The sequence below is a fragment of the Felis catus genome, chromosome B1 (assembly GCF_018350175.1).
Source record: "Felis catus isolate Fca126 chromosome B1, F.catus_Fca126_mat1.0, whole genome shotgun sequence".
NCBI lineage: Eukaryota > Metazoa > Chordata > Mammalia > Carnivora > Felidae > Felis > Felis catus.
Window position 1 is genome coordinate 175,024,781 of NC_058371.1, and position 25,211 is coordinate 175,049,991.

Sequence of the window (25,211 nt, forward strand, 5' to 3'; positions counted from 1 at the left end):
AACATGCAAGGAAGATTAGAAGTAAAAGAAGCTGAAAGTAGGGAGGCAAATCAGGGGAGTATGCAGTAAATCAGACATTAATTTATCTGGGTGTAGGCTGTGTAGGCCAGTGGAAGTGTTAAAAATGAATTTAGAAAAATATGAAAAATGAGCTGTCAGAGTTTGATATGATTGTGATTGATTGGCCATAGAATTCATTCATTGAGAAAATACTTCGACCCACAGTGTCTTTGGGGAGACTATTAATCAAATGATCACACAGTAAATATAAAAATCACCATTTGAATTGTAGTTAGTAATTTCTATTAAGGACAAATGCAAGTTGCTCTTAGCTTAAATTAAGGTTATCTGACCAGGTGAAAAGAGGCTGGTCAGAAAACATTTCTTCTGGAGCATCTATTTATGCTGAAATGTGAAGGATGTAGAGGGAGTAACTATGTGAAGCTGGATTTGGACAACATTCCTTGAAGAACAGAGTAAGAAAAGGCACTGTGTTGGGCAGAAACATGGTGTGTTAGAACCTCAAAGAAGGCTCACGTGACTGGAGAGAGTCCGAGAGTAGAAGGGAGGAAGTTGGTATGTCGCTACAGAGAGAGTCCTGAATTATGCGGGTGCAAAGGATTGACACGAATCAAAGACTATTTAAGACTGACTAGAAGAGCGAGATTTAATGAACAGGTTACAGAGGGGAAGGGTATGTTTTCAGGAGATGATTTAAAGTGTGAGGTGCTTATGGGATAGTTATATATACAATTGACGACTTGAAATATGGGGCTGGAGTTGACCGAACAGATTTGAGAATTTTCCTCAGAAAGTTGGTAGCTGAAAGTTGGTAAGAAGGGATTTTTTTAGAAAATATAAAAAATAAAAACAAAAAAATATACACAAAAAAACCCCCAAACAAGCAAAAAGGAAAACCAGGAGAAGAAAAGCTGCCTTGTACTTACTTCTTGACATCCTTCTTTTTCTGTGAGGTTGCCCACTCAACATCTTCAATTACAGTTCAGATATCTTACCAGTTTTGGCTGTGTGAGGGGATGTGGGAAAGCTTTTGTGGCATTGGCATTTTAAATGGTGTTGAATGCATAGAGTTTTGATGTGTACATATAGTAGTCAGGGATGGCAGATTGGAGCAGAGGCATTGGAAGAGAAGAAGCCAACAAAGGAGTAGAGGGAAATAGGATAGTATAGTGTATCTTGTCAACTGGCAGAGGATAACCTCCCAGTAGAACACCATGTTGCTGACGGTGACTGTTCCTTACCTCTCTGGTATGCATGGCAGAAGTTTGCCACTGAGAGGAATATGACCTTGGCACTTGTTCTCTGCCTGGAATGGTTTAAATTAAAAAAAAAAAAAAAAAGTTTAATTTTGTGAGAGAGAGAGAGAGACAGAGCCCAAGCAAGGGAGGGGCAGCAGAGAGAGACACACACAGAATCCTAAGCAGACTCCAGGCTCTGAGCTGTCAGTACAAGAGCCTCACGTGGTGCTTGAACTCATGAACTGGAGCTGGATCATGACCTGAGCCAAAGTTGGACGCTTAACCAACTGAGCCACCAAGGTGCCCCTTTAAAAAAATTTTTTAATGTTTATTTATTTTTGAGAGAGAAAGAGAGATACAGCATGAGCAGGAGAGGGGCAGAGAGAGAGGGAGACACAGAATCTGAAGTAGGTTCCAGGCTCTGAGCTGTCAGTGCAAGAGTCTGACACGGAGCTGGAACTCATGAGCCACAAGATCATGACCCGAGGCGAAATCTGCATGGAATGGTTTAATGATTTTTTTTTTTTTCCTAACAAGTTGCTTCAGATACTTTGGGGTCTGCTCAAAAATGAGGGTTCCATGAATAATGGTGTAAATAGTAGAAGAAGCCCCATAAAGATGTGTTCAAATTCTTTTGATATTTAAGATCTTTCGAAATGTGTCCTTTGATGTATGTTTCCAGATTCACCTCTTTTTTTTTTTTAATTTTTTTTTCCACGTTTTTATTTATTTTTGGGACAGAGAGACACAGAGCATGAACGGGGGAGGGGCAGAGAGAGAGGGAGACACAGAATCGGAAACAGGCTCCAGGCTCGGAGCCATCAGCCCAGAGCCCGACGCGGGGCTCGAACTCACAGACCGCGAGATCGTGACCTGGCTGAAGTCGGACGCTTAACCGACTGCACCACCCAGGCGCCCCAGATTCACCTCTTTTGACTTTACACTGTGGATCCTCTTATTTCTCTCCTTACACCTCTATTATTAATGCTGTCTAACCGGTTATCTGGTAAACTTAAGGTTTCTTCAAGTCAGGCTCTAATATCATTATGTCTGTGAAAACACATCTGATCTCTTTTAAGCAGAGCTGAGAGTTCCCGTCTTTGGACCTGTATATTCCGTGGTTTGTGCTCAGTTTTAAACTTTTCTTTCATTACATTAGCTGGGCTTTCAGTTTGAGACTCCTTGAATGTATAAATACTATTTGGAATTTTCTTTTTTTTTTTTTAATTTTTTTAACATTTATTTATTTTTGAGACACACATCCTCGTGCGCACGCATGAGCGCCAGCAGGGGAGGGGCAGAGAGAGAGGGAGACACAGAATCCAGAGCAGGCTCCAGGCTCCGACTGTCAGCACAGAGCCCAGTGCAGGGCTCGACCTCACGAACCATGAGATCATGACCTGAGCCAAAGTCAGCTGCTTGACTGACTGAGATGCCCAGCTGCCCCTGGAATTTTCTTTCCAACACGAGGCCCAGTAAATATTACACACTTAATAGCTAATTAGCTGAAATGGCAGGGTGGTCATTGTGATGAATGGTGTTGGTGGATCCAGAAAAATGAAGACAGAGAAAGCTAACAAGAGTCTTCAGGAAGATCTTCTTGAGCAAGATGATAAAATGTAAATGCCAGTTGCATACAGCCCCAGTTGTACGTATGTGCCAGTTGCAAACAGTCCTATCCATCTTTTTAACTCTTTCGTCTTTTTTATTGGGGAATTACAGGTAAACTGATGCAGTTGTGATATTAAGATCATGATTAGAACCATTGAGTAATATATTTAATATGATCCAGCAATCTGGGGTTTGAGATACATTTTGTTCACAATGTGTAATAGTAGTTTTGAAATAGTTTAGTTACAGTACCCATTATGGCCAGCAGATGCCTGCAAACACCATAAGATCATTTTGATCAGATTGTTTTAAAAAACATAGTGTTGGTTTTTGGAACTGTATATTGCTGGTCTACTACAATTGTGTTTGATTCTTTGCCTTTTATTTTTAATTCCAGATGAGAAAATTGAAAAGATATCTTACTTGAAAGGGCCATTTAATATTTTCCTTTCTGAGGTGTTAGGTGTGAATGAGGATATATATACTATTTGTATGTCATCTAAAAAATTTAGCTTAGAATTATGAAAGAGAAGCACCTGTAAATATGCTACCATTCTATTTCTGATAAGGTCATGAGAATTGCATTTTAATTTGTCTTATTTATTTTTTTCTCTAACGAACACAGGAGAAGTATTCAAAAGGAATAATTCCTCTTTCTGCTATATCTACGGTACGAGTTCAAGGAGACAACAAATTTGAAGTTGTTACAACACAAAGAACTTTTGTTTTTAGAGTAGAAAAAGAAGGTAAGATTATTTTTTTATCTTTGTAAAAACACTCAGACATTAATTTCTGACCAATCAGAAGACTGATAAACCAATTAAGCTGCAAATGTCAAGAAATCTTTAAATATGTTACTTTTAAATAATTTACATTTTATGTTCTTTTGAATGCCCTAATAAACAAGTTGACAAGTCATTTGTTTTTTACTATTCTTGCATGCAGCAAATACTTAGGATCTACTAAGTGACAAGAATTCCTCTAAATTCTGGATATATGGCAGTGGAAAAAAAAAAGTAGGCAAAAATCTCTGCTCCTAGAGTCCATGTTTTAGCTGTTGTTTTGATAATGCAGAGTAGTTATTTGATATGCAAAAACATTTTTCTAACTATTAAAAGTTGGTTTTATGGAAGTTTCCTTAGGCAGGTTTAACTGAACACATGTCATACTGAAACAGATTTTAGAACATCTTTTATATTTTTTTAAATTCTTTTTACCTTCATCATCTGCTATAGGTCAGTTGATGGTGAAAATTAGATGGCATGTAGTTGGGCTGTGGATGGAGTCATTTTAAATCCTTAGATCTTTTCTGACTTTTGGAGGTGGGAAGGAGGGAGAGCCGGGAGAGCTAAGAGTTCTCTGTTGTATACTTTGACTGTCAATATATCATTACTATATATTGTAACATACTCACTGCTTTTAAATAATATAGGTAAAGCCATCTTCATTAATTAAAGAATTATAATTTTAATTTATTGTAAAGGTTTTATTTTAGTATAGATTATAGCTCAGCTTGATTTTGAAAATACTTCTTGGTACTTAATTGAATAATGATGATATGGAGAACTTACTAAATACTTGTGCTTCATTTTTCACAATGATCTTGTGAGAGATGTAGGTTTTACAATTACTCAATTTTACACATATCACAATTTACGTCTTTATAAACTATATTAGCTATATTGGGGACAGTATTTGTCTTTTTATACTGCTAGATTCCTAGAACATATACCAGTGCATGGCAAATGAATGAGTGAATCATTCATTCAATGAATGAATGAAAACATTCAATGAATCTTATATATTCCTAGAAAGCTTTCATTATTCCTTGGGATAATCAGTAACTCATAAATTCCAGCTGCTGTTCACACTGAAGCAGCTTTTTTTCACTGTGAATCACTAGCCATTTGTGAGATCAACTCAGTGGTTTCCGATGGTATTTTAAAAAATCCCCCCAAGGGGCGCCTGGGTGGCGCAGTCGGTTAAGCGTTCGACTTCAGCCAGGTCACGATCTCGCGGTCCGTGAGTTCGAGCCCCGCGTCGGGCTCTGGGTTGATGGCTCAGAGCCTGGAGCCTGTTTCCAATTCTGTGTCTCCCTCTCTCTCTGCCCCTCCCGCGTTCATGCTTTGTCTCTCTCTGTCCCAAAAAATAAATAAACGTTGAAAAAAAATAAATAAAAAATAAATAAAAAATCCCCCAAAACAGAAAAACGAACATGGAATAGAATAAGAACTATCAAAGTGCCTCGCTTGTAGTTAGCATTGTATTGTGAGAGCTACCTAGGTATCTGTTGTACATACGTAATGGAAAGAGTGTTTCTTACTTGACTTGCTATTTAAAAAGGCATTGAGAGCTATAGTCTAGGGAAGGGGTTGGCAAAACATGGCTTATAACCTAAATCTGACCTCTGCTTGTTTTTGTAAATAAAACCTTTTAGATCAGAGCCATTGTCGTTCATTTACATATTGTCTGTGGCTGCCCTTGTGCCTCAGACAGCACTGAGTAGTTGCAGAGTGTATGGCCAGGAAAGCCTAAGATACTCTCTTCTCGACTGGATATCCTGAGGATCTTTCCTTATGCTTTGGTTTCCTCTGCCCAGAAGGTGACTGTCTGTTTCTTTGAGGTGCTTATCACTTTCTCCTTGGCTTCTCAAAACGAATTTCACATATGCCACATAACTTGCGTGTTAAGACAGACCATACTAAATAAAGCTTCCAACCTGTGTGGAAATCTGTTTAGCCATATTTACTTACTGTAGTTAAAAGTTAAACAGACACATTTAAGTAGAATATATCAACCCACACGTTTCAAAGTTACATGTTTACAATCGACCAATGTCCTTCTGTGATATGTAGTTCATGTGTAGTTCATATATCACATAATTGATACATAAATAGTATAATTGCAGTAAAACTTTGGTATAAATTATTATTTGTTAAATAAGTTTTAGGTCTCTAAGTTTTAAAAGCATGAAAATACTGCTTCAGTAAAAACTGAGACTATCCAAATGGAATTACTGAGCAAGTTATTTTCTTTGAAAGTCCTTTTTACATAGTAACTAACATTTTTAAAGCTAGATATACGTAGATGTGTGTGTGTGTGTGTATGTATACATGTGTAAATGGTGTATGTGTGTCTATGTATTTAGTATGGAACCTTCAACAAGAAGCTAAGTATGTTTTCTTGTTTTTTTTTCTCCTTTCCTGAATACAAATGGTTGATTATTTTTTACTTTCTGGGAATTGAGAAATCAACCTTAGTGGCTTATGAAATATTTGACTTTATGAACTTTAAGCCAGATGAAACTTTACTTCAGTCTAATGAAGAAGCAAGATGAAAGTTGAGAACACAAAGGGAAAATGGTTCGACATCATAGCAGAAATGAATTCTCCATTTTTGATGAGAAGGTTCTGAAAATCCTATGTACAACAGCTACTCTCTGTCTCCCCTGTAACCAGTGTCCCTATTTCTAAACTGCTGCATTGCCCACTGACATTGCTTAGATAGGTTACAGTTTGGCAACTTTTTCCCACAAAGTTTCAAAGGCTTCAATTCCCCCATGTTTCTTAGTGCGGTATTGTTATGCTCTTCGTTGAAAGTGAATTATATTGAGGTAATAGCATTTTGTAAATACTCTTCCTAAAATAAAAAATTTAGTCGGATTCCTTTGTCCTGGAGCAGAACCATTGGAATTGGCCACAGGGTCATAACCGCTGATGATCTTTCCAGTCTGTATTCCCTGGCACCTGTGGCCACACATATAGATGCGGTATTTCAAAAAGAAGGTGATGTTTTGAGTTGGCAGTTTGCGTCCTTAGAAAAGGGCCTAAGAATTCTGAGTGGTCGTCATTTGTGTTCCTGGGCCATTTTCAGTACTAGCGATCAGCCATAGGCTCATGTTCCTGTCCACCTAAGCTAATTCTAAACCCCTGGGAGGCAGGCAGCTGTTTTTCCTTTTGACTCTGTTTCCAGACAGCATTTTACAGCCCTCCAGTGGCAGCAATGATACTGCAAAGCTTATTTATTTATTATTTGTTTTTTAAATTTTTATTTATTTTTTTTAACAAACATTTGGGTAAGAAACATATATTTCCCTCAGTTATTTTGGACAAGTAGACTTACCTGCCTTGAAATAGTCAATGTTTTTAGAAGTGAGTCATGGAGCATTAACTGGCTGGAGTAAGAGCCAGGGGAATTATAAGTTCTTCACTGTCGGGGCAGCTGGAATGGCTCAGTCGGTTAAGTGTCCTACTCTTGATTTTGACTCAAGTCATAGTCTGACACTTCATGGGATCTAGCCCCACATCGGGCTCTGCTCTGACACTATGAAGCCTGTTTGGGATTCTCTATCTCTGCCTCTCTGTCCCTCCCCTGCTCTCTCTTTCTCTTTCAAAATAAAAAAATAAACTTAAAAAAAAAGTTCTCCATTGTATACGTTGGTGGATTATCATACTGGGTCGCAAACTGTGGAGTCTTTCTTGAATCTTTTCCTTTCATATCTCGCATCCAGTCCATCAGCACATCTGATCATTTCGACTTTGGAAATATGCCTGCATTCTTAATTCTCAAAACCTCTGTCATTACGACTCTAATGCAAGCCACTGCCTCTATCTGGGTTTTGTAATAACCTCCTTTGATCGACTGCAGGCCTATTTTTCTACACAGCTGTCAGGGATCATTCATCAAAGAAGTCAGATCACATCCATCCACTTCAGATGCTGTGTTGTCTCTCCATCTCACTGAGAGTAAAGTACTTCTGTCCAAGAGCCCCTACGTGCTCTGGTTCTGGTCTGTTTGTCCTTATCTCCTTCTGGGCTTTCCCTCACTCACTGCATTTCAACAATTCTTCTGTTGCTCCAGGGCATTGACACTGACTGCTGCTTTCTTTAACCTGGAATGCTCTTCCACCAGCCATCCTCCTGACTTGTTCCATCACTTCCTCTTTCTTTAGGCTTTGGCCTAACCGTTGCCTTCTTTCTGAGGCTTTTTCTAGTACCCAGCTTAAGAAGTTTATATTTCTTATGTGCTCCATCCCTTGCTTTTTCTTTGTCCCCTTGCACTTGTCAATGTGTAATAGATTACATACCTGTGTTTTATTGCCTTCCTCCTTTGACCAGAGGGCAAACTCCAGGAGAGTAAGGCTGTGGTCTGTTTTGTTCACGCTTCCATTCCTGGTATTCAGAATAGTTCTTGGAACCTAGTAGGCACTCAGGAAATATTTGTGTGAATGAATGGTTATTGATTTTATGAACAGCCATGGTGTGTGCAGATACTTTCTTCCCTAAAATTGATCATGGGTTACATTGAGGACTTTTTGGTTCAGTTATATTAGCATATCAAAAGTAAAGGTCCATCTGAAGCATTAGCTTCTGTCACTAATCTTATACACAGCCCTCATGTTGCCCAAGTATAATTATCCCTAGTATAATCAATCCTTTATGCTGCTAATGAATATGCCTACTCCTAAATGCAGTGGTCAGAAAATATTGTCTCTCCTGTTGGTTTTTGTTGTTGTTTCTTAACTTTTTTTTTTTTTTTTAATGTTTACTTATTTGAGAGAGTGAACATGAACAAGCGGAGGAGGGGCAGAGAGAGGTGGGGAGACAGAATCCTGGACAGGCTTAGTGCTGTCAGTGCAGAGCCCAATGTGGGGCATGATCCCATGAACCCATGAGATCATGACCTGAGCCAAAATCAAGAGTAGGACACTTAACTGACTGAGCTACCCAGGTGCCCCTTTACTTTTTGTTTCTTACAGTAGTTGGCATTCATTCCTGAAAACCTCAAAAACTAGTTTGAGGGGATCATTGTCTTTTATTTACATTCTAGAATAATTATAAGAAAGTGGTGATTTTGTTTGTTTTCCCTTTTTCCAACCCGGAGTGCTCTGCTTTGAGCAAAGCCATGTTTAGGTCAGAGCATATTCTCTAAGGAATAGTGCTTATTAGCACAGTGCTAAGATCAAGTTAGACACTCAGTAAATATTTGTTATTAGAAAGAATAAAAGAACCTTGGTGTGAAGAGTAGGCAGAAGCTAGCATAGTATCTTGCTTTGCCCAAGACATTTAGCCCAAGGGAAAATCAATATTTGACTTGGAATATTATGACTTGCCAAAGCATATTCCCCATGTCTAAGGATACACACATTACACAGCCAAATACCAATGATGCTTGTAATCTGTTTTATTATGTTAGAATTATCTGTATCACTGTTTATCTCCATTGGCATGGGTAATTAAGAATAAACTGAATGTTACTATTAATTCTTGTATTTATTCATGACTGTTAACTTCCTATTAGTAAATGAGGCGCTCCGGAGCTAGGTAATAGTTCTAGGCTATAAAAGAACCATTTGTTGAGATGTAACCATAATATGTTTAAGTCTAACAGCCACAAATGCCAGTTTCAAATTATTTTCCTGAGAAACTGAGATACGTAATAGCAATAGAAACCATAAACAGTTTGGCCTAGTTCATAAAGTGATGACCTACAAAATGAAATAAGTTAGAGAAAGACAAATACCATATGATTTCACTCATGTGGAATTTAGAATCTTAAATTTAAATTTTAAGAATTTAAAACAAAATAAAGAAAAAAAAGAGAAAAACAGGCTCTTACATATGGAGAACTAACTGGAGGTTGCCTAGAGGCAAGGTGCAGTCGGAATGCATGAGATAGATAAAGGGGGTTAAGAGTGCACTTATCTTGATGAGCACTGAGTAATGGATAGAATGGTTGAATCCTGTTGTACACCTGAAACTAATAGGCCATTGTATGTTTATATTTCAATAAAAATTAAAAGAAAATAAAAACCTAAGGTAGGTTTCTTTTCAATAAAAAAAATCTACATTTCAAACTAAATGATTTATGCAGATTAATACAAATAAAAAACATTCTGTGCTGTTTACTTGGCAAGAATATTTTGTGTGAAACTAATCACAAGTAATAACCAATGGAAGGTTTGTTGTTGTTACTGAAAATGTAAAAAATTATCATAGTGCAGTCTGGGTCTGTTCATGTAGGTCTAAAATGTAGACTAGGGGTGTCCAGGTGACTCAGTCATTTGAGCATCTGACTCTTGATTTTGGCTCAGGTCATGATCTCACGGTTTGTGGGGTCAAGCCCATGTCAGGGATTCTCTTCGTCTCTCAATGCACCTTCCCTGCTCGCTCGCTCGCTCTTGCTTGCTCACTCTCGCTTGCTCTCTCTCTCTCTCTCTCTCTCTTTCTCTCTCTCTCTTTGTCAAATAAATAAACTTAAACTTGTAGAGTCAGTGCTGCGTATTCACATTGACTTCGTTACTTGAATATTTTCATGTGCTTTAGTTTCTAATGATGCTGAGGAATTTGGATAAATTATTTCCTCCCGATACGTGGGCACTATTACCTGGGGATTGTGAAATACCTGAAGTAAAGCATTGTTGAATGAGATTTAATACATACTTTGGCCTTCATCATTTAAGGCACAACTGTTTTTAGTAGTGTTGAAGGTGATCAGGAATAAAGATAATTTAAAAATTAAGTCTTGTTATAACATAACTTAGGGTTCATTTGGAATGTAAGCAAGTCTAATATGGAGACTTACATCAATCCACAGTGGAGTTATTCTTTCCAGACAGGTCTTAGATCTGAGATACTATCCAATTTTCCAAGCTTGGGCCAGCTTATTCTTTCCTTCCTCTTCCTTCTTGATCATTTTTCCTACGTAGAATTCTGTTGTGTGTTTTTTGTTTTGTTTTGTTTTTTTCCTTTTGCCTTGATAACCACCTCTCTGTTTTTTGCTAGCCCATTTTCCAGCCTCATAGATATAGTCATACCTCAAGATTTGTCCATTTCTTCTCCTTTTACCTTAAACATTTATCCACTTCCATGGATCGCCTTTTGTGTAGGCCACCTTCATTCACACATTATTATCAGTCCACCTAGGTGCTGCCAGGGCACTAAAAACCTGGGGTGGTTATCTTAACAAAATGAAACCTTTTACATTCTTTGGTCAAGTCAGGGTACTAAGCTATCGGTTAATTTAAATTTTTGTGAATACCTTCTAACCTATTTAAAACTTCAGATATTTTTTCTATCCCTTAATGTCTTGACTTTTCAAGTGTTCTTTTGTTTCCATTTTCATTGTACTTCAAGCCTCTCTTGCCTTATTCCTGATCTCCAAGTTTCAGTTTGGTCTGCCTATCATCTTGCTAATCATGTCACTTCCTTGCTAAGAATCTTGACTTTTTATTTTTTGCCTCTGTAATAAAGTTTGGAGGCAAAATTCCTTACAGATACTGCAGAAGCTGTAGCCGTATTTCCTATTATTTCTTTGTGAGTACAAAATTATCAATATGCTTCTCTATCAGTCCCTGAACAGATGTTGGTTCTTCCTGCCTTTGTTCTTGTGTTCTTCTTTGTTTAGAGTTATAAAGTTCTGCTCTTCCCTCACCGGACCCCAGTTTTGTCTTTTCAAATGCTCCTCATTCCAAGACCTAACACAGTCCTTTTTCAACCCCCTTAGTGCTGTGAACAATTGAGAGTTAAAACATTTGATTCTGGTAATGTTACACTTGCTGTATGACCTTTAGCAAATCATGTACCTCCATTGAATTGACTCGTGTATTATTTGATATCATTTGTATGACACTTCTAGTATTCTGTGTTCTGTTATATGTTCATATCTAACTTGACTTACAACTTTGATTGCTCTTTGGGGACTGGATCAAATTTCTGTGCCCATAACGCAGTGTGTTATGCATAGTTGAAGGGAGGGAGGCTTTTATGGAGGGAGAAGACTAAATTTTAATTTACAAAATGAGATGTTATTGTTTGGTGAGAATAGATTGGATGAGTGACTATCAAGTTTGCGTACTCTTAAGTAGAGTAGGCTCTAAGTAACAGAAGTAAGATTTTCTGGGTATTTGAGTAACTTAGTTGCCAGGTAAAATGTGTTAACTGGTCTCAGTATTACTTCTGATAAAAGAAAAAATCCAGTCTCATGAATGATCTATACGAGTGCTTCTTAAATATTAACATAGATTCAGATCACCTGGGAATCTTCTTAAACTGAAGATTCTGATTCATCAGGTCCTGAATGGCCCTGAGATGTTGCATTCTAATAAGCTCCCAGGTGAGGCCATCAGTATTAGTTACAGAACACCTGGCTAGTGTTACTTCTTTTCTCTTAGGAAATAGGGCCATTGGCTCAGACTGCAGGGGCATTTAGATTGCGGTTGTGGGAAAGAATCTGTAAATGATGTGTTACAGAGAGAATAGATCCTTTGCCATGTTTCTGTGTCTGTATAATTTATATGAGTACGGATGTATTTTCTCCTGTCTTCATTTTCAGAGGAGAGAAATGACTGGATCAGCATACTGTTAAATGCACTGAAATCACAGTCTCCTGCCTTGCAGTCTCAAGCAGCTGCTGCACCTGAGAAATGTGGATATCTTGAATTGAGAGGGTATAAAGCCAAAATTTTTACTGTGTTAAGTGGAAACAGCGTGTGGCTTTGCAAAAATGAACAGGTGAGGAGCTATGTTACAACTATTGTAATTTGCTGTTCCTTGATTACATTAACAACTATGCTTCATTAGACTTATTAGAGTTTTTACTTTATAGCGTCTTGCTTTTGCCTTGAGTACTGCACTAAATGTAACAAAGACAGTGTTATTTTGTTGAATTTACTCAGTTCCTCTAGTGGCAGGAACGTAATCTACATCAAATTTGAGGCTAGGCATCATGTTTTTAAGAGACTGACAAAATCATTGAAAATAATTTTTGAAGAGTATTCCTTACCTGAAGTAATGTTATAAAACTGCGTGAGATAATAATTAAATTAAGAACCAATTAACCATTCAGCTGTTGATGAAATAGGCTCAGTTCTGCACCTGTTGTTTCTTTTATGATAGAAAATTTTAAGAGTAGGCACAGGTGATATATTTTCTTGAGTTTCCAGCATTTTTATTTATTTTTTTGAGCGGATATGTTGCTTGCAGAGGAGATAATTTACTGTAGGCAAATGGTTCATATATGCACATACATACACACACATGCCACATATAAAATAGGCTTGAGTCGTTGACTTACTGAGTTTAGGTAATATAGAAGGACTTAATAGAGAAGTTAACTGTTTTGAGGAGACTGATGTTATAGTTCTAACAAATTCGGTTAACTTTGATTCGGTAGACTTCCCTTTCTCTGACATATCTGGTGTTCAATATGTATAGGAAAATACTCCTTTTGTGGAATGAATTCTTAATCTTTTAGCCCAAAATATATTAGCTTAGTAATTTGTGGAATTACACAGTGTGCTTTGTATATCTGATCTAAGACGAACTCATTTTGTGATACATCATAATGGGTTATGAAAGCTGGGATATAAATGTTGTTTTCATAAAAAATAGAGATAGAAACTCAAAACAAATGGTAGTTTTAAGAAATTAACTATAGATCTTTAAGGCATCTTCTGGACTTCAGCACGGTCTTGTTCATTATATGTTTTGGATAAGATTTCTTAGCCAGCTAACTGTGGAAGGCATCATGGAGCACTGTTGGCATATTAATAACTTGGATAGTTAGCATCTTCTTCAAGAATAGTGATGTACAGCTTATAATGTGTATGAACTTAATATGAACATTTTCTGTCTGTGAAGTAAGATGATTAAAACTTTTCTCATTGGAATTGAGTTTAAAAATGCATAATTTGCATTTATTGGTATGGAAGTTCCTCTGCCAGATTAATTGAGGTATTCATTTTTTACTTGCACAGAGTTGATGGACTTCAGATATTAGTTTCATCACTTCCATTAGCTAGATTGTGTGGGTATATGTTATTCTCCTAAAGTAGATGTTTTTTAAAAGTTTTATTAACTTTCTTTATTAGAAGTTGTATGAAATTATTGCTTTAATATTAGCAATTGAGCATAAAAAACACAATAATGACTGCCCTCTGGTGAGTACCAGTGATTGTGCTAATTAATTTATAAACATTTCCTTTTAATCTTGCCTACAAATATAGGAGGAAGATATTCTCTTCCGTGTTTTATAGATGAGGAAAATGAGGATTGAATAAGGATTGCAGATCTTCATGCATAACAAAACCAGAACTGTATGACTCTAAGTCTAGCGTCTTAGCCATTATACCAAACTTTTTTAAAGTGTATGTAGAAAAGACCATTTCTGGCCTATGACCTTTTAGAAATAGACTAAGCTTTTTTCTTTGAAAAACTTAGTTGCTTAGAAGGTTCAGAGTGTGCATTCAGTACACATTCTACCAGGTGAGGTAGTCTGCAAGGCGTGCACTTACTGAGGACACATGTCCTGTCTTCCAGGAGGAAAAGTTAGACAGTACTGGCGTTTTTGATGGATAGGGAGCCCGGTGCTTTATTAGTCTCATGCAGAAGTTACAGAGAAGTGCAAAAAAGGCATCTAATGAAGTCTCAAGATTAGAAACACTTCCACGTACGCAAGTAATGAGTATATTCTTAAAAATGAAAGCATTAATGCTGGACCCCCTCCTCATCTTTTGAGACACACACCTATTTTCAGTTATGTATATTTCAGTTCCTTTTCTATGCATTAACGTGTCTTTATATGTACCTTTAAAAAGTGCATACTGTTGCTTGTGTATATGTTATTTTTAAAAAGTTGCATCATGATGTATAGAGCTGGGTATTAAGGGACCTGATCTTGAGAGTCAAGTCTTAAAGAACTAAGTGGCTCAAGACTGGATGGACAAATCAAGGAAGGCCTTCTATGTTTAGGCCCTCACTTACCATTCCAATTTTATCTGCGTTTACATCCTGTTGTATCCTTTTCTTTCTTGGAGAAAGTTGCCCATTGGTTTTTTCACATGGTTGAATAGATTGTGTGAAGAACTTGGGTGATGTGCTAAATGGGAAGGCTTTCTCCTGAATGCAGAGGGCTTTACTAAAGCTTGCATTTAGGAAAAGTACTAAAAGTTAATTGTTTCAACGCACCTTCTGAAAGTTTTAAGTATACAACACATTAAGTAATCTTGTTTTTTTTTTAATATGGAAAAAAAATCTACTTATAAAAATGTACAAGTGTTACACCTGAACCTAATATATGTCAATTTTAATTCTATATTAAAAATAAAAAAATAGGGGTGCCTGGGTGGCTCAGTTGGTTGAGTGTCCGACTTCGGCTCAGGTCATGATCTCACGGTCTGTGGGTTCGAGGCCCGCGTCAGGCTCTGAGCCGAGGCTCAGAGCCTGTGCTCAGAGCCTGGAGCCTGCTTCGGATTCTGTGTCTCCCTCTCTCTCTGACCCTCCCCCATTCATGCTCTGTCTCTCTCTGTCTCAAAAATAAACATTAAAAAAAATAAAAAAAATAAAAAAATAAAAAAAAATAAAAAGTAAGACGTGTTAGCTTTGAACTTATGTATCTAAATTTGCATTGGATCTAATTTGATTATATGCATCAAAGCTAAATTATTTTCATTTTTAAACTTTTAAAATAGTGAATTTATTGCCCACATAACTTACAGTATGAATAGAATAAAAAAAAAAGGAAAATTGGCCTACACTACCCTAACATATGAACTATTTTTATTTTTCTTGCCTCTATTTATACATAGTTATCATAATTTACTCAGGAGGCCATTCCAGAGAGAGTAAACAGTGGATAGAGGTGGAAAGGTAGAATATGTTGAAGAATTATTTAAAAGGAAGCTGAAACGTTCATTTAGAGCAAAGGAGATAGACAGAGTAGCAGTTCTGGGTTTTCATTCTTTCTCTGCTACTAATTGGTTCAGATAATTAAGTTAATGTCTTTATGTTTAAATGGTGTCATGTAAAGAAGAGAGATGGCTTGCTGTCTCTAAGGCCATTATTTAAGTTGAGTGTTAAAATTCCAGCTATCTGGTCTCATTTCAGACTGTAGAGTTAGAATTTCTGGGGATGGAATGTTGGAATCCACATTATAAGGCATCCCATGTGTTTCAGTGACATGTGATCCAAAAACTACACACAGTGAAACACTTTTCTGAGGTTTTTTTTTTTTTTCCTTTAAAAAGTTATAAGCATCTAGGTAAAGAGAACAAGATATTTTTAGAATTGGAAAATGTGTAAAAACAGCTTGCAACCAACATTGGGTACTTCATCATCCTTCAACTTGGTATTGTTATACTTCTTTTTGTTACTAACTTTAATTTGGAAGTATATCTCTTTTCTCATTGAACATTTTTTTGTTTTGTTTGTTTTGTTTTTAAATTTTTTTGACGTTTGTTTATTTTTGAGACAGAGAGAGACAGAGCATGAACGGGGGAGGGGCAGAGAGAGAGGGAGACACAGAATCAGAAACAGGCTCCAGGCTCTGAGCCATCAGCCCAGAGCCTGACGCGGGGCTCGAACTCACGGACTGCGAGGTCGTGACCTGAGCTGACGTCGGACGCTCAACCGACTGAGCCACCCAGGCGCCCCTCTCATTGAACATTTTGAAATGTGCCAACATTTAAGTGGAATGTTAAGATAATCAGTATTAGTGGTAATGAATTTTGAAAATTTGAAAAACTGTTATTAATTGTGCATAGTTTTGAACTGTAGGCACTAGTATTTATTTTTGCTAAAATCTAAATTTTAAATGAAATTACAATTTTTATCTTATGAATCCTACAATATCATTTAATTGCTTTTTCTTAACGTAGACTTTTATTGCCAGAGTATGATCTAGTGGAGTAAACTCCATTTGCAAAGTCAGCATAAAGGGACAGTGTTTGGAAAACAGTTTGAAATTGTTATTTCCCATAAGTTCCTTGAACTCTGTCTGGAAATGTATTCTCATTTTGTGGATTATTTTAAACCCTTTCCAGAGCTTTCTCTCTACTTCCAAAGCGTATCCTTAAGAGTCCATGTCAAACATCCCTACAAATAATTTTCAGTAATTCTTTTGCTTTTTCTTAATCTGTGGAATCAGTACCTTAAATTTTCTAAGTTAAAATAGCTATTAGGACAGGCTATCATAATTATTGCCTTTTTTAAGAGACGTGGTGTGATGGTGGCAAGGGTCCATCCCCTCATGGACCCTTCACTGGCATGTCTCAACTCCATGGAATTAACATGGACTTTTCATTTTCCCGGTTGCTCCCTTCAGAGGTTCATTATTTTCTGTTACGTCTGTCTCTCCCTTTCATTCATCAGCAGATTGTAGGAGCTGGAACTTGCAGTAGCTCTGGACTGAGTAGGAGAAATGCCTTAGAGGATCTTATTTCTGAGACAACCCCCCACCCCCTTCCCCCCCCAGGTTGTAAAAAGTAGAAAAGAACTATGAAGAGATATGTAAAAACATTTGTTAGAGAGGAGTTTGGCAAAGTAGAACCAGACACAAATTCTCTACCTAATTACTCAGTTGCAAAACACTGTGGCGCTGTTATCACATAAATTACATGTCATTTCTTTATTTAACATCATCTCACAAACGCAGTGTTTAATTTTTACAAATATTCTCTTCCTTGTCTCTGCTTATGTTTTACATGCCTGCAATGTATTATAATTATGATAATTTTTTTGCAGTGTTACTTCAACTTTGTATAAAATGAGTTGGGTGTTTCAGATTGTGTAGGTTATACCACACTTCCCTGTGTTTCTATATTCATCCATTTTACAAAATGGGTTTTTACTGGACACCTCATTTCTGGGTGCCGCTCTAGGCTCTAGGGGTACAGTAGGAAACCAGAGGATGCTTACTGTTTAGGATCTGACCTTCCAGTGTGGGTAGCACACACAGAGTGGTAAAAAAATAAATGAGATTTCTGGTAGCTTTCTGTATGTAGCCTTTTCTTTTTTATGACCTTTTTCTAAAGAATTGTTCGCATTTAAAATGCTATTAGCTGCATGAATTAGGTAACAGTTTCATTTTAACCTTAAACATGTTATAATTTTTATATTCTCAAATTAATTATGTGATTGTTTATTCACTGCTGTGTCTTCAGGAGTTTCAGGCCAGTAGCTGATACCCAGTAAACATTTTGCAGAATAAGCTTGTTGAATTCGTGGTTCTTTACAGCTGTTTTCTTGACTCCAGAGCTTATCATTCTTCTTAAATTTTGTTTTTAAGTTATTTTCTGTGAATTGTCTCTTGATTTTCTTTCTCCATTTTTTAATTGGGATTTTTTTTTGTCTTTTCTGATAATTTATTTAAGCTCTTCGTATGAAAAATACATTAATCATCATGTCATTTTCTGTAACCACTTTTCTGAGCTATGGCTTACCTTACATTCTTTTTTATTGTGTAGGAATTTTGTTTATATAATTAAACTGGTTTTTATTTCAAAGCTGATAGAGATTTCTGTATTCTGGAAAATATTTTGTGAATTTATCTTGAAATGATGTGGACATAGTATGTAGGCCAGTATTTAAAATTTTAAATGAGATAATAAAATATGAACATACACTGAAGCATATGTAGAGTTATATACACGGTATTGCTGTTTGAATGAAATTTCCGCAAACGGATGTAAGGCAAATTTAAGATAGTTGGTTTTGGTTTCCATTTGTCAGGTTGTCCTGACAGCCAGTTCCATATAAATACATATATATATATATATATATATATATATATATATATATATATATATGTTTTGTGTGTGTGTGTGTGATGAGTTTTTTTGAGCATCATGTCAGTATTAGTGAGTTCATTACAACCAGATGTCTTGCTTGGTGGGTTTGTGTATCCATTTAATGATAATTGTGGCATTGAAGTTCTAACTATATAAATTCACTTGATTAAACATTCTCAAATCAGGGTATAACAAGAGACTCATTCCCCCTCGTCCCCCTACATAATGTTCCCGGTGTCTGGCACGGGAATGAAACTCTAATAGAATTTAAATCGACCTCACAGGGCTGTGGGTTGAGTGGCACAGAAAGAAGCGCAGGGTGTAGGTGGTGGCCTCAAATTCTCTGGGTTTTGTATCTGGCCAAACTCTGCATCTGGTGTTTCCCCGGAAATTTGGTGCCAGTGTCATACAATGCCACATCTGTTTTCAACAAATGTTTAAGCACCAAGTTCTTAAATTTCTGGCATGGAAACCTGGCATCCAGTATCTCCAAATATAGGTTTGAGGTTTCAGCGAGTTTGGGGTTAACAAACCCTTCTTTAATTTTTCTGTTTAGGAATCAAACTGGTAGTTTGCTCTTTCACTGTGTAGTTTTAAAGTGTAGTTTTAACCACATTTGTGCTACAGATTCACACATATAACCCAGTTCAGTATTTTGGTAACTTATTTATCATTAATTCTAATCTGAGTATATAGGATAGAATCATTAGTGTGAATACTTTCAGTCACTGTAAATAAATACTTTAATTGAAGACAAATTCTGTATTTAGAACTCACAAATTGTCTGGATGTATTAGACCCTAAATTTATATTTCACTCAGTTTTTATTATAATGCTGTATAAGGTAGATATTACTGTGTCCTTATAAATAAGAAAATTGGAGTGTAGGTAAATAACTCGGTAGTAGTCATATGGCCCGTAAATGGCTTATCCAGGATTCTCCTCCAGGTCTGACTCCCAGTGGTCATGACCCACATGGCTCCTACATGGTCATGACCACCTTTTCAGGTATCCATATCTGTTTTGCCAAACATGGCCATCATTATGGTAGTACTGGTGGTGGGATTCATGCTTTTTGAGATCCCACATTCTATGACCACAAATTAAACGTAAGATATTGTTTACTCCAGAATCTGTTTTTAGCTTTATGCTTTCTGTAGTAATATTTCCTTCTGAATTTTCATGCTCCTGTTTTTTTCCATCCAGTTTATAGCATTTTAAGTGTTAAAAGTGTGACTTATCCCTGACTTGTGCCTAATTTTCAACATGAGAATATGGCTGACAATTGTAGCTAATAGGTAATTTATTTTTTAACATCTGCCTTCCACCCAACCCTTAGCGTTTTTTTTTAATGTTTATTTATTTTTGAGAGAGAGAGACAGACAGAGACAGAGACAGAACACAAGCTGGGGAGGGTCAGAGAGTGAGAAGGAGACAGAATCTGAAGCAGGCTCCAGGCTCTGAGCTTCAGTACAGAGCCCAATGGGGGGCTTGAACTCATGAACTGTGAGACCGTGACCTGAGCCGAAGTTAGATGCTTAATCGACTGAGCCACTCAGCCACTACCCCATTTTTAAAAATTTATATATGTTTGCTAGTAATTTGTGTATTTTCCTGTAATTAACTTTTTCATAGGTAATATGGTCAGTTGGTTTCAAATTCAAGAGGTAGAAATATAATGTAACAGTAGCTTACCAGACTATGTAGCACTTACTCCGTGCCTGGGGTTCTTTTAAGCATTTTCAGCATATTGATTTTATCCTCACCATAATGATGAAGTGTAGTACTGCTACATTTTGCAAATGAGTGAACTGAAGCAGGAGAGGTATACATGATCAAGCTGGTCTAGGTTTTGTCATTTATTTCATCAAGGTTCACCTCCTTTGGAAAGTCTCATATGAACATAACTCTCTTTTCAGAGATTGGCTGGATTCAGTGTTTATAGTCATGCACTCGTTACAGTTCTTTCTCATTTCCTCCTTAGACTATAAGCTTCCAAAAGGTAGGTACCCTGTCTTATGCTCTTGTGCAGACTCAGGACTTAGCATGATTTCTGGCATTCACTGAGTACTTCCTAAATGCTGTTTTGCCAGGACGAATTTTCCCATTTAAAAAATGGCTATATCTGCTCTGCCTTTTTCACAGAATAATTTACAAGATCAAATGAGGGTTCATGGCTTTCAGTAAGCTTCAGAGCACTACACAAATAGATGTTAAACCAATTATGGAGTGTACTGTATATGCTTAATGAAGTCTGATTCTTCAGACATTAATCTGAATCCTCTAGACATTAGCACAGGGGTGGTTACCCAGGACACCTAGGATCTTGAAAAACCAATGTGTCACTGTGTTCTGGTATTTTTAACCAGTAGTCATAATGATTTCAAATGATTTTTGTATAATCATTGCATTTTTTTTTTCCTCTTCTCTACGGAAGGCAGAGGGAACTGTTGATATCCTGATATTTACATATTGCAGACTTATCCTGTCTAGATTCTACAGCTGGTTCTGCTGTCTAATTCAGTTTTCTCAACATTGGCTGCATATGAGAATCATAGGGCTGTAGTTTTGCTTTTTAACTGAAGATTCTTAAGCTCTGCTTTCTAATTCAGTGGATCAGAATCTCAGGGTCATAGGGAGAGATCAACATGGGTAGTTTTGATGAATGTTGAGGGATTAGATATGTTCTAAATATAGACTGAAAAAGGGGCTTATAGTTTACAAATATTTTTAATAAGAAAAACAGTTGTTTCATATTTAATAGCTCTCAAGAGCACTGACATTTATTTTGTTACTCTGCTGTACATTTTACAGTCCATTTGTGTCGGTGAGTTCAGTGGACACTCTAATTACTCAAAACCATATGGCCATGGCCAGCAGCTGATAAATGGGTTACAATTTTTATCCAGCCTAAAAACTCATCTTTGCCTTGCTTGGGAGAAATTTGGGGTCTAGAGCTGACCCTCTCTTATTTTAACAGAAATTGCAGTTTTATGGATATAGACATTTCACACCTTGCTTGTAGAAATGAGGGGCCACCAATCCAAGCTGGAGCCTAGATGAGGCTCATCATTTTCCATAAAACATGGTCAGTTTTGCCATCTGCTAGTCGGAAGGTTTGAGTATGTATCTCTGCCCTTAGTAACACACAGTACCTGCAAGCCAGGCCCTCATCAGAGAATATAACTTGGCATATCCAGCTCTTGTCAGTTCTTCATTATGGAGAATTGTTTGAAGGACATGCAGTCTGTTCTAGAGTCTATATATCAACTCCTATATCAAGTTGGGCCACCAGAAAGCTGTTTTAAAAATATCCTACCTTGCCTGAAAGATGGTAGCTATGCTTGTGGTGAGCAGAACACAACTTACAGAGAGGTGGAATCACTGTGTGTGAGTGCCTGGAACTAATGTAACGTTGTACGTCCACTATACTTCAGTAATGAAAAAAATCTTACCTTGTTACCCCTACTTTATTTCTTCATTTATAAAAGAGAATTTGAATTTTCAACCGCTTGCCTTGGGAGTGTCTTCAACAGTTACATTATCTAGCCGGAGAATTGGTATGGACAATTGAGAATTTTTTTTTTTTAATTATAAGTATAACCTTGAACCTATATGCTGAAACTTCTTAAAATAGAGCAGATTGGAAAAGTTGGATTCCCCTTGTCCATATAGATCACATTAGGTACTGATTTTTAAATGAGTTTACGAAGTGGAAGTATTTTTTTGTAATTATTTTGCAACACTTAGCGTGTCTGTGCATCTTCTTTTATATCACTGATTCAATTTCTGACTTGTTTTTTCCTAATAGAATAAGCTGTTTGTACTTTAATCAGAAAAAAAAAAAATCAAGTTGATGGTATGTTTTATGAATGAGTCATTTCCTTATTCTAACTAAACACTTGCACATTTAAAAAAAAATGTAGAGAGGCTTTTCTGCAATTGATGAATGAAAACTCTGGATACTTTTACAAGTGGGGGCAATTTGTTATAACATTATTTTATTTCCCTTATTTTATCAGTCAGGATTGCATTAGTATCAAATGGCAAAAACCCCAAGGATTGCCAAGATAGGGATTTGTTTGTTTTAACAAATCTCTTGGTATAGGCAGCAGAGAGCTGATGCCCCCAAGGAACAAGGTCTTCCTACTTTTTTCTCACCCTGGCATCCTCAGGTACAGGAATTTGTCCTCAGGCTTTTCCTCTCAAGGATTCTAATGTTCTAAAATGGCTTCTGTGCTTCTAGATGTATTTTCAACGAAAGATGGAATGGTGTGGGGTAAAAGTGTTTCTTCTTCCAAGATTTGTCCCCCCAGCCCCACCTCAGGAATTGTTTATATTTTATTGACCCAAACTAAGACATATTACCCTCCTAGCTTGCAAGGAAGATGGGAAAATAGTATTTTTACTTTAACCTATACAGAGAAGGCCTGTGAGATGTATCTATATCTATATATCTATATCTATATATCTCATACATATATACATCATATATATATATATCTCACAGATGCACAGACACACTGTTGCAAAATAATAGAAAAAAAATACATCACAGGCCTTCTCTGTATAGGTTATATATACAGATGTATATATCTAATATTGGATATTATATATATTAGATATATATATATATTAGATGTATATATTTTATATATAAGATATATATTTATATATATATACACACATAAATAAATATATATATATATATATACATATATATATATTTTAGTTTTTCTTTAGTATGGCTACTTTTTCTAGTCAGGTTTAATTTAGGAATTCAGAGCACATTTAATCTGAACCTGTTCACATAGATAACTAATCTTTTGAGGTAGAGAATAATTATATTTTTAAAGTGTTGAGATAATGTGATAAGTCAAATTCCAAAACCCTATGATTTGATAATATTTCAAACTTTAATGCTTTTAGAAGGAAGACTTTGTAACCTTTTGCACAGTTTCTAGTTTTGGTGAGACAAAGTGAACACAGTAGCTGTAGGTATTGAACAGATGAGAGTTTTCATACCAAAGTAGTATTAAAGGAGCTCAAGAATTTAATTGAAGGAGGAGGAAAATAATAAAATATTGGAAATGAGATAAAATTATAAAATAAGTAATGTTTTTTTGTGAGAGTAGAGGAGAAAATGTGACAGAGCACAGGTAACATTGCATAGTAAAGCAAAGAAAGACCAATCAGGCAGCTTGAGTTTCAGTCCCTTTCTACCATGTCCAGCTAGCTGCACCCTACATGTGACATTAATCTCTTTGGGCCTTGGCTTCCCCTTCTTTTTTATAAATAGTAATTATAACAACCTCAGAGTGCCATTTGACTCCCCCCGTAGAAAATTGCTAGGCATGTGGTAAGGACTAGTTAACTCTTAGTTTCCTTTTCTGAAAGGATAAAGATGAAAAAGTGGCTAACTTGTGAAAGCAAGCATGTGTAGTTCAAGATCTGTGTCCTGGTCAGCTTAACGTTTTATGTGAAAGAAGCCCATCTTTGATCCGTAGCCCAACTATCCAGCTTAGAATGGCACTGGGTTATCATGTATTTAGAGTGCCTGCTTAAAACCACTGTCATTCCATCTTTAATGATTTATTTAATTCCACATATATATGTGTAGTAAAATTTAGTAGGATTTATTGGATTTTAAGGAATATAGTGGTACTTTCCAAATCCATAATTTTGTTCCTTTATAATGTGTTAATGTTTTTCTCCCAACTAGGATTTTAGGAGTGGACTTGGTATTACCATAATTCCTATGAATGTTGCAAATGTAAAGCAAGTGGTCCGAACTGTAAAACAGTCTTTTGAAATAATCACTCCCTACAGGAGTTTTAGGTAAGTTATACTTAAACGTTTTTGTTTGTATTATCCCAAGAAAGCTTGGGTGATCTATTTTTACATGGCTAGTGGTGGTTTTATTCCTTATAGATCACTTAATAAAATCATGTTGGTTCTTTTCCATTATTGTCTAATTTGTTAGCCAGTATATAAAAACACCTTGTAAAAGTGACCTGAATTATCACACAACCTACAAAGATACTAATTTCATGAGATTTGAGTCTTTTCTGAATACCTTTTTTCTTAGTAGGCTTGATAAGTATATTAATTTTTATCAACAATATATGAAAAATTCCTTCACATTTTGAAGGAATAAAGAAAGAATATTACATTGCTTTTAAGCTGTATTTTTATTTACCTTCTTTTAGCCTACACAAATGCAATCCTCTTTTAAAATCAATCTCTGATTACAATTTGCTCCATAATGATTTCCTAAAAGGAACTCTTGCTTAAAATGATGGTGGTGGATCTCATAGCACTTATTGATCAAATATATATACATAATGTTTATTTTGAGAGAGAGTGCACGAGCGAGCGTGCATCAGGGAAAAGCAGAAGGAGGGAGGGAGAGACTCCCAAACAGGCTCCACACTCAGTGCAGAACCCAAAATGGGGCTCAGTCCCACAAACACTTAGACCATTACCTGAGCCGAAATCAAGAGTCAGATGCTTAACTGAGCCACCGAGGCACCCCTTATTGATCAGATATTTTAACATTTCATTATATATTTGTTTTATGGTATTCCTGTAATTGCTTCATAAGATAAGAATAAAAAGTTCCTAATATGTTTTAATAATCTATAATGATTCCATAGCTTTAGTACACAGAAAAGGCATAAGTCAGTGTCTGTGAGCTCAGCCACATTAATTCATTTGTCACAAATAATCAGCATATCACAGGGTAGTTTGCAGGTCAGAAGCAATTGTCAGAGGCC

The 25,211-nt window shown here is 36.4% G+C and overlaps 1 protein-coding gene and 1 long non-coding RNA gene across 9 annotated transcripts in view; one reads left to right on the forward strand and one right to left on the reverse strand.

Moving 5' to 3' along the window:
• ARAP2 (ArfGAP with RhoGAP domain, ankyrin repeat and PH domain 2) overlaps positions 1-25,211 on the forward strand; it is a 211,663-nt gene that overhangs the window by 69,661 nt on the left and 116,791 nt on the right. For all 8 annotated transcript variants that reach the window (XM_045056485.1, XM_045056484.1, XM_003985471.6 and 5 more), the window contains 3 exons: positions 3,496-3,616; positions 12,204-12,382; positions 24,158-24,273. In XM_045056485.1, the coding sequence (XP_044912420.1) occupies positions 3,496-3,616; positions 12,204-12,382; positions 24,158-24,273 (416 nt within the window). The remainder of the gene's footprint in view (positions 1-3,495; positions 3,617-12,203; positions 12,383-24,157; positions 24,274-25,211) is intronic.
• LOC123385090 overlaps positions 1-25,211 on the reverse strand; it is a 191,906-nt gene that overhangs the window by 2,999 nt on the left and 163,696 nt on the right. The window lies entirely within an intron of this gene.